A 10111-nucleotide genomic window follows, 5' to 3' on the forward strand; every position below is an offset into this window, starting at 1 on the left:
CCCGAGCTCTCCCGGGATGGGCTAAACAAGGGAAAGCATCCTTCGGTTCTCGTAATATAGACAAGATGTTGTGAGTGGGAAAATCGATGTTAATTCTGTGGGTGTACGCTTTATATCAACTTGTTGCTCACCACCTGAATCAGCTATCCGACCGTCAAAAACAATATACCAACAATGCCAGTTCCTACCTAACTGGCGAGGAACACTTCACCGACGCATCCACCAGCTCAATAATAGAAACGATTTGGCCCCGCATTCGATTGGAGGCTGCATTAAGCGGTTAAAATGGTCTTTCTGGTCTCAGCCTCGCCTGATGGGCTTTTCGTCTGCCAACTATCCCCCCGCTGCCAGCTAGCCCTAAGGTGGGATCTCGCTGCCCCTCCATATACTACTATATTTAAAGTGAATACGTTTCCCCCTCCAAATATATTATTCCATTCTGTCGTGAAAGATATGTTCGGTTGGTGGCACATCAACCAGCATGACAATCACCTACGCGGAACAAGCCTACAGAGAGGCGTTAAAAACCTTTGAAGAGAACCTCAGCTCGCAACAATTGCGTGACGTACAGCGTCCCACCTCGTTGACCGAATTATGCAGCATTGCGACGTCAATCAATGCAAAGCATTCCTCGAAGGACGACCGCAAGACTATACGATTCACCGAGCGGGTAAGTAAAGTGCTTGGCGTGCTACAACCTTTCGATGGCATTCTGAGCAGTGTCGCCGGCGCGGATCCCTTCGGTGCTGGCAATTTAATATGGAGCTCAATCCGCTTTACCTTCCAGCTCGTGGAAGATGCACAGAGTATTTTCGACAGCGTCTTTGGGTTCTTCGAAGACATCTCACTCGAGCTAGAAATTATCCAAAAGGAGATTAACACATTCAAGAACTCGCAGCTGGTGTCCAGCGTCGGGCAGCAAGTATTCTCCGCATTGCTAGAGTTTTGGGTCTATGCGGTCAAAACGTATAGAAATTTGCGATTTGGCTCATTATCTATCAAGTCGTATTCTATCAAAGGCAAATTCGAGCAGTTACAGAGCAAACTCAAGGAGCAAACTATGTTGCTAAAGAGTGCAGCACAAGCACAGCATCATGAGAATTCAAGCCAGTTCTGGAATGCGTTTCAGCAGTCGCACCGGGGTAGGTTCATTGTCCCTTTCCCTTCACGTATTATTGCTGTATGTATGTCCGGAGTAGATATATGCTAATATGGGTACATTACTACTAGAAAGCGACGACCAACGTGTGTTTGATTGGCTCAAAGCCCCAGACTATGCCACTGATCTAAAGAAGGCAAACTCGAGGCGACATAACGGCACCTGTATGTGGGTCATGGGTAGACAAGAATTCAAATTATGGTCTGGTTCTTCCTCTGACACGCGATTCTTGGTGATTTATGGTATTCCCGGCGCGGGAAAGACAATATTGAGCTCGTTTCTAGTTGAACGGGCCCGGCGAACTTTCCAGAGCGGTACGGATCACAAGAAACCTTGCCTGACACTCTATCATTTCTTCAAAGCAGACGATGAGACGAAAAATACGCCCTTAGCCGCTGTGAGATCTCTCCTCGAACAACTCTATAGCTTCGTGCTGGAGAGTAAGATTGAAAACCTGCGAACAGCGTTGCAGAATACCTCCCGTAAACGACATGTTGATTACGAGGAAATGTTAGCTGTATTTGCTAGCTCGGTTCAACATGCTGGCTGCACCTTTACGATCGTTCTCGACGCCCTTGATGAGTGTGTAGGTGTTAAGCCCCTCTGTAAGGACTTGAAAACACTGGTTTCACACCCCGACATACATGTCATTGCGACTAGCCGAAGGACTGGCGAACACGTGGATGTCATTAACGGACCAAGGACGATGACAATCCTAATGTCTGAAGATGATGTGAAAAGAGACATCGCCTCCTTTGTCCGACACAAAGTGAACAGAATGTCAAACCTGCAATCGCCAGCCGACCGTCGCCTCAAGGCCTTAGTCATCGATGAGCTTTCCAAGAAAGAAAATCACAAAGGGATGTTTCTATGGGCATACCTGATGTGCAAAGATATCAAAATGCAAGGAAACGGGGCTAGAGTCCGCCAGGCACTCCTGCAATTGCCGGGCGATATGGTAGCGCTCTATGTGAAGATATTGGAGGGCCTGAACGCAAAGCCTCTTGCAGAACAAGACTTTGTACAACGGGTGTTTCAGTGGGTAGTGGGAAGTATCCGGCCCTTGCGCTGGTGTGAATTAGACCAGGCACTGCAGATCGATGAGTTTCGAGGTGCCAAGTACGAGGATGACGACGACTACGAAGAGGCATATATTTATTCCCGTAGAGATGTGGTAAAAGCATGCGGTTCTCTGGTGCAATATTCAGGACTAGACGATGGAGACACTATTCGCTTGATACATTTGTCCGCAAGAGAGTTTCTGCAGCGTAAAATAACGCAATCTATCACTATCCCACCTAGCCTTGCGAAGTACTTTGTCGAAGTGACGAGCTCGAATGCGGTATTAGCAACAGCATGCCTAAACGTTCTGCATGCACCCTCAGTACAGAATAATGCATATTTCCGAATTCCCAAATCTAGCCACATTAGAAAGGAACTAATGGAGCTGTGCCCGCTCTTCGAATACGCGGTATTGTACTGGCCGGAATTTGCTTGCGCATTTGCTGACGCTATAGCTGCTGGTGAAAATAATATTAAACCATCCGAAGATCTTTTTGAACTCTTGGCTCTCCTTCTTGATGGGCCCTGGAGCCTTTGCTGGCTCGAGGAATATATTCGTCTTGGTGGTATTGATATTGCAATGTACACTGTGGGAAGGATCCAAAACCTTGACACGAATGTCTCTCGGAAAGGTCTTGCATTCTCACACACCCCCCAACAGTGGGCCGCGCATGTTGTACATGCCCTGCACACCTTTTCAGAAACAATTTCCCATTCCCCTGAATGCATCCATACGTGCGTAGAGGCCCCCGGACGCCATGTCTCTCTGGCCACTAGCTCCAAGCCCCAACGTCTGATTACCCTAGGTGCTCCAAACAATGACCTGACAAAGAAGCAACCACTCCCGAAGGGTGAGCGTGGGTGGATCGGATATAACCACAAGTCCAGGTCGGTATTCTTAGCTGATAGAAAACACGAGAACATCCGTGTAAGTCGTCGCCACCTCAACGGAGCTACTGCCTATCGACCAGCCCTGGAAAATGGAGAAGACAACTATCAGGGAATTTGGAGGGTTCGCTCTGCCCAACTGAAACAGGACGCGACATTCCTTGCAGCAACATTCTGCCCTGATGCACACGAGGAACTCTTCTATCGCACAGTGTGCTGGAGCTTGTCCAGCCCGAAGCAGGTCTCCGTCACGGCCGATTGGGCTCAGGTTATTATTGTTGACCGCTCTGACTCGGAAATATTTCAGGCTGGTTCTCTGCTTGTACGGGGGAGTCTTGTTGCATTCGGTCCAAACAACTCGTTGATTACACCAGGTGGAATTTGGGATCTAGCGACAGAGGATAGACTGCCTTCGCCTGAGGAGGTTTGGAACCCTGAAAATCGGGAATCCATATCGCAGACTTGCTTCAGCTCTACTCGAGCGGCAAGGGTCCGCGACCGCCGATGGTTGGAGATCTTGGAGCTATTTGGCTCTGAGCGTTGGAACGCTGGAGACCTTACGGCGGCATTCCAGTTCTCTATTGAAGAACGTATTGCAGATGGCTGGGCTAGGATCCGCATCCGTTCCTTCAGTCGTTCAGGAGCTAAACTACTGTTGACATACTACGAGGGTAAACAAAAAAATTCAGATGCCGACTCCCTCCAGGAGTTGTATCCTAGAATTATCTGCGTCATTTTGGATGGGGAAGGCCCAACGACGGGTACACAGGTTGATTTCCCCATTCATTCTGGCACTGCACTGCTAGAATGTCAGTTTACTGAAGACGAAGAAAGGGTTGTTGGGAAGCTGCAGCCGCCCGATGACGACATAAATGCCGGAGGAGGAACGTCCATTGTTGTCTGGGGACTACAGAAGAAAGGGGGGGGATATGACAAATCTGTGCAGTATCTCTACCTTTGGAAGTCCTTTGGGGATGTTTCCTTTACAATGACGCCGCCAATTTCAGCAGAGCCTAAAGGTGGCCTACTGATCGCGTTTTCGGATGGGAGCGTCGCGCGCCGCTCAGTGGCAGATATATGGTCGTCAGCAGAGGATGACGAGTTGCGCGCCTCCCGGCATGCGCTGGAGGCTAGAGGCAAAGTGCTCAATTACATCACACCTGACGGAGGCAGCCTTTTTGCCATCTTCTTGACTGGTTTCCTGTTCGTCTTAATTCCCCTTCCCTTCATCTGCTGACTTGGACTGCCTCAACTGACTGTCTTTAATAGCGGGCCCTCCCCGTATTTGACAATTGAAGCCTGGAGCCTGAGCGAAGGGCAAGAGCTTTCCTGTCCCGTCGTCAAACGGCTTCTCGAGCCCTCTTCAGGAAATAACTCACTTGATTCAAACGGTCACTTTTTGCTCAGCAAGTCTGAGATTTTCGATATCAGCGATCCGACATCCCCACAGCCACTGTCCTTCAAACTAGCCAACGGTGGTGATGCTAAAGTCACCTTTTGTCCTAACCAGCCCATTTTCGCATACACGTTTGAAGAAAACGGCAGTGTGACATTGCACCTTTATGAGGGCAAAGCGGACGGAAGCTGCGAACTTCTCCATACCCATTCCATCATGGTGGAGCATGGCATGATTCCGCAGGACATCAAAGTTGCATTTGATAGTAGCCATTATCCGCCGCGCGTGTTTGCATACTCTTACTGGACAGTGATCGGTGAGAATATGACATTTGTCGTCTCGGTAGAGGATGACGGTAACATGAAATCTGAGCTAGTTTCGGAAGGTAACCAATCCAACCAATATTTTTATCGTCTATATTACCCATTTTCCTGCCAAGTGTATATCCGTCCGATTAATGTACTAACCCACCCATCCTTAATACAGAATACATGGCCGACCTAACCTTCTCTCTGGACGGCAAGCACATATTCAGCGTCGACCGACAAGTGCGGCCAGAGGACATGCAATGGCCTATCCCTCTGCCCATTACCTCCCTCCCTCCAACGCCACCCACCGACAGGCTCAATAACCTGTCCCTCTCCCTCTCCATTGTCGACACTCACCCCGTCACCTTAGAGCGCGATTACTGCTTCATCGACACGGCCCTGATCTATCGCGTATCCCAAGAGGAGCGATTAGGAACCGTATATCTCGACGTGAAAAGTATTCACGAACCCGCTAGCACGACAAACTGTTTCCGTAAGGCCCTGGGTATTGTCCCGGATGATTATTTGATTCGGTTGCTCGATAAGGTATTCCTGGTGTGGCCAAGGGATAGTGCGGAGGAAGTAAAAATGGTGGTTGTACCTGGAGGGAGGAATGGTATGCCGATGATTATCCGTTCAGGGATGAGTAGTGGCGAGTTGGTCGGTATCGTGGAGAAAGCGATGGGAGAGTGAATTGACTCATATATATATATATATATTCGAGTGTTGTGTTTTCCAGAGCACAGCGATGCCCATGGAGAACCAGTGGGACCCCTGGCCTGACGGGGAGAAGGCGGGAGTATCTAGATATTGTATCCTATTTTAAACTGGCTTGACTGCATAGCAGAATTCCATAATTCGTTTATTTGCCACTAAATAGTACGTTCTACTGGTTATTCCCACAAAATCGTACTTTGAGATCAGACCGTTAGTTCAGTAAACTCGGTACTCAGGCTTTGACCCAAAGCGGCTAGCCCTATCTCGCCAGACAGTGGGTTGAAGCAACATACAACAAAATTCGATGCAATTATGATACCCATTTCCATGGTCCTCTGCAACCTGAATCGAATACTCCAGAGATTTTCTTGTCAATTTCAATAAACAAACAGCGTTGAAAGCTCATGTTTACACAATATGGCAGAAGCCGGACAACAAAAAGTGACCGCCGCGTTCCCGCCTCCGCCGCCCTTCTGGAAACATTTCACGTCGCAGAACCTCAAGAAGCTGGATGAATGCAAGAAAGAGCACGAGGAAAAGATTGGTTCGAAACAGATTTGGACACCTGAAGCTCTTCGTATGCTTGAACTGCCACCGGAGCTGCGATTCCTAGTCCCACCCCAAGCTCCAACATCAAGTTCCTACTCGCTATTCGGCGAGTCGCAATCGGTATTTATATCCCTAGCCCTGGTTCTCTATTAGTTATTGGCCTAACTCTGTTAATCGTGTCTTTACAGGTTTCAATAAATCTTCCCTCATTACAAGAACAAGGCATCGAGCAACTTTACCCCTCCCCGCCCTCGGGAAACGCCTTACCTGCCAATCACCGATTCTACCTCCTAAAAATCAGCAAATCCCTTCTTCTCAACTTCCTTGAGTTTATCGGCATACTCGCACTCTGCCCAGAGCGTTTCGAATCCAAAGTGCAAGACATACGAAACTTGTTTATCAACGCCCACCACCTCCTAAATTTGTACCGACCGCATCAGGCGCGAGAGTCCCTGATAATGCTGATGGAGGAGCAGCTAGACAGGACTAAGGAAGAAATAAAAGAGATGGATAGGATTAAGGTGAACGTTGAGGGTTTTCTTAAACAGTTGGAGGCTGAAGGGTCAAATATTGCCGGTGCAAGTTCTGCGAAGTCCGGCCCGTCTCTTAAGCAGCCCGACTTTACAGCTCAAGAAGAGGACGCCATCGAAGAGGCCAGGTCGATATGGAATTTGCTCGACCAAATTGATGAAGATTGAGATACTAGTTACGAAGATAGATTTGAAAATTTCGACTATCGATAGGCCCGAGCACATCACGGAGCCCGCAGCCGGCGCATATTTCTACGCTACTCATAAGCCCATTAGAAACTCGCTCTAAAGGAACTGTTGGATGGAGCTTGTCGCACTCAGTTCCGTAGGATTTACGCGTGTTTTGGGTTATCAGCATCCGCGCAACTAAGAGTTGATGCGATTCAACAGTGTACGCACAGCAAACCTGGAAAGTGTGTATCAATACATGGGCTCTGATGAGAAATCTGCAGATATACTTGGACCTCGTCACGGCATTAGGGATTTTTTTCCTTCTTGATCCGCTCAGTCGCGGTGTGCTCTGAGCTACAAAGAATGATGTTCGGGATTGTGCGTCACGTTGGTGATGAGAATCAGCCAATCAATATCAGGGGTTGTCCGTTACACCAAGAGGGCTTTTGGGTAGAGAAAGCGCTATTGAAGTAGCCAGTTTCATTTTCTGTGCTCCAGTGACATTTCCCTTGCAATGGTTCATGGAGAGATGCAAATGCGAAGAATCATTAAGCCATGCGTGTCCTCATAGGTTTTGACTGCCGACGTATATAGGTTGGTGCATAGTTATTCGTTAACTTGAGCACTTGATATCACACCAAGGCGTTGCATTTTGCCCAAACCACGTTCAACTGTTCCGAGTTAAGAAGGGTTAAGAAGGGTACTGTACAAGTCCTTGCACCGCTCGCGGTCTCAGCAGAGATATTTTCACTCTTTAGGTGTAAGAAACACACGTAAAAAAATACTTTCTGATGTTGAAGACAGACCTTCATATCCAAAGATACTTTACTTGCATTCGAATACAAATTTAAGGGCAAACAAACTCCCGCACCCGCCGCACTAACGGGCCTTAGTTGGTGCTTAATTTGCTGTACCACGTTTGAGGTCAATCTGCACAGGCGTCGGTGGAGTTCGCGGAGTCCTCGATACTCTCTGATAAAGTGACTGACTGACTTTCAATAATGACTGGACCGGGATATCGTTTATCATAAAAGACATACGGCTGCCAGAAATTCCGATTACAATATTAACTGATTTCTTTGGAAATTCTCATACTTGAGCAAATGCCATGTCCACTCTCTCTTGTGTTTGTCTGAATCAAATCTCCGACAGTTCGTACCATTACCAAATCCAACCAGCTTACAGAGTAGGGCTAAATATAAGGGTCTGACGCCGGGAGTTCGGTTGGCCAGTTAGAACTTCGGCGCGAAGCCCCATTTTCATGGGATGATGTCCCGGGGGCTTGCATTGTTGCCACTCAATGTGTCGGTTTCATGTAGTGCATCTGTATATCTAGCCAGGTCCAGCCAACATAAATATCCAGCCCACGAGCAGAGCAATTTGCCTTCTTTACCTGAGAAGGAACCCTGGGCTGCATTTTAACAAACCATCTGTAGCTGTGGTAGTTGAGGGAGGTATGTCGGATGGTTATTTGCCAGTCGATGGCAATGACAACGACATCGACTCAAGCGCAGGATATCAGAACCAGCACAGCAAGCACAGCAAGGACGGCGACAGCGACGGGGAAGGCTTCAGCGATAATGAGAATGAAGACCCCTTCAATAGGAGGAAGAGCATCCGGTTCAACAGGGACTACTATGGCCTGGGGACTAGAATCGCCGATGTCGTCCTCCATGGAGGACACGGAGGCGACCATCTGCTTGATCATGGGAAAACGGTATGCCACTAAACTTTCCATGCTTGCTTAGATTCTACACGGATGTGCTGGTTAAGCTCACGGTATGTCTTCGCTTAGGAGCTCACTGGCTGGGCGTCAATCTGGTTTGTACCTTTTCTCTCCCCGTCTCCCTTAGATATATCTTTGAACGACCGTGACAACCATCTAATATCTAGGGCATGAAGGCTGGCGTATCAATCCATCGGGGCTCTTTACGGAGACGTTGGCACCAACCCGCTCTATGTTTTCTCCTCGACGTTTGCGACACCCCCGGCCGGTGAAGACCTAATTGGAGTACTCTCGCTTATAACCTGGGCGTTGATACTGATTGCGACGATTAAATATGTCGGGATCGTTCTATGCGCTAATGATAAAGGCGAAGGCGGCTCTTTTGCGCTTTTCTCACTGATACAACGTTATGTTAGTTCTTCATCTGGGACGGACATCAGCCCTCAAGATTCGCCAGACGGTATGTTAGGCTAACGTCTATATATATGAATATGTATCCTGTAAACAATAGGTCGACATTGATAACCAGAACCGGGACGCATCGGACTTCCTTGTAAACGACGACGAGAAGCAACTGCGTCCGTTTAACCTCAAGGCTATGAACCTGTTGAAGAGGAGTTCTAGAGCAAAGAAGGTTGTTAAGGTTTTCGCGGTGCTCGGTGTTTGTATGGTGATATCAGGTATTTATCCGCCCGATGATCTAAGGATAGCTAGAACTGTGTCCTTTCGCTGATGGGTTTCATACAGACGGCGCTTTGACTCCTGCACAATCCATCCTTGCTGCTGTTCAAGGTATGTTATACATAATACATTCGACATGACCAGGCACATACGCTGACTTGATGGTGAAGGGCTCCAAATCGCTGCGCCGAATATTGAAACCCATACTCTGGTAGCAATTGCCTGCGTCCTGATCATTTTTCTCTTTGCTTTGCAGCCGTTCGGCACATCTAAACTGAGTAGTTTTTTCACGCCCATTGTGATTGTATGGTTGATGTTCAACGTCATATCAGGGGTCTATGTATGTTTCCCTCCAGTGATGCTAGGTTTGTTACCAAAGACTGAGAACAGAAAATAACGAACTAAAAATAGAACCTACTTGCCTACGATTTCTCAGTCCTGCGCGCCTTTTCTCCGTGGATGGGACTCGATTATCTCCTTCGGAAAAAATTCGAAGGATGGAAATCGCTTGGGGGCGTTCTTCTTTGCTTCACTGGTATATCTATCCGCCGTCAGTCACGAAGTGCTAGCATTAATTAATGATGATACAGGTGTTGAAGCTCTCTTTGCCGACCTAGGCGCATTCTCCGTCAAGCAAGTTCTAATCTGATTCTGGGAGTCACACACATTTTGCATAGCTTAATGCTAACTATGGTAATTCTGCTACCAGGGCAATACGGGTCTCGTGGCTATGTTTTGCGCTCCCTTGTTTGCTCCTCACATACTGTGGTCAGGCCGCCTTTATCAGCGTCCATCCAGAAGCGGTCGTGAACCCACTGTTCAAATCAGCGCCCCCGGGGATGTACTGGCCGCTCTTTCTGCTCTCGATACTGACTTCGATTGTTGCATCCCAACCATGCTTACGGGGACTTTCAACTCATGAAT

The 10111-nt window shown here is 48.0% G+C and overlaps 3 protein-coding genes across 3 annotated transcripts; all 3 read left to right on the forward strand.

Moving 5' to 3' along the window:
* Window positions 1–481: 481 nt before the first annotated feature.
* On the forward strand, window positions 482–5506 carry HCBG_05939 (uncharacterized protein; the record flags this gene model as incomplete). Its single annotated transcript, XM_045432988.1, has 6 exons — window positions 482–1142; window positions 1231–1599; window positions 1675–3109; window positions 3155–4312; window positions 4379–4890; window positions 4992–5506. The coding sequence occupies 6 exons, from the start codon at window positions 482–484 to the stop codon at window positions 5504–5506; spliced, it is 4650 nt and encodes a 1549-aa protein (XP_045286156.1).
* Window positions 5507–5947: 441 nt separating this feature from the next.
* Window positions 5948–6777, forward strand: HCBG_05940 (mediator complex subunit; the record flags this gene model as incomplete). Its single annotated transcript, XM_045432989.1, has 2 exons — window positions 5948–6199; window positions 6268–6777. 2 exons carry the CDS (start codon window positions 5948–5950, stop codon window positions 6775–6777), a joined length of 762 nt encoding a protein of 253 aa, XP_045286157.1.
* Window positions 6778–7888: 1111 nt separating this feature from the next.
* On the forward strand, window positions 7889–10109 carry HCBG_05941 (K+ transporter; the record flags this gene model as incomplete). Its single annotated transcript, XM_045432990.1, has 10 exons — window positions 7889–7931; window positions 8217–8497; window positions 8576–8601; window positions 8683–8917; window positions 9018–9186; window positions 9254–9298; window positions 9358–9527; window positions 9599–9737; window positions 9778–9824; window positions 9897–10109. 10 exons carry the CDS (start codon window positions 7889–7891, stop codon window positions 10107–10109), a joined length of 1368 nt encoding a protein of 455 aa, XP_045286158.1.
* Between the last annotated feature and the right edge of the window lie 2 nt (window positions 10110–10111).

The sequence above is a fragment of the Histoplasma capsulatum genome, assembly GCF_000150115.1.
Source record: "Histoplasma capsulatum G186AR genomic scaffold supercont2.8, whole genome shotgun sequence".
NCBI classification, from domain to species: domain Eukaryota; kingdom Fungi; phylum Ascomycota; class Eurotiomycetes; order Onygenales; family Ajellomycetaceae; genus Histoplasma; species Histoplasma capsulatum.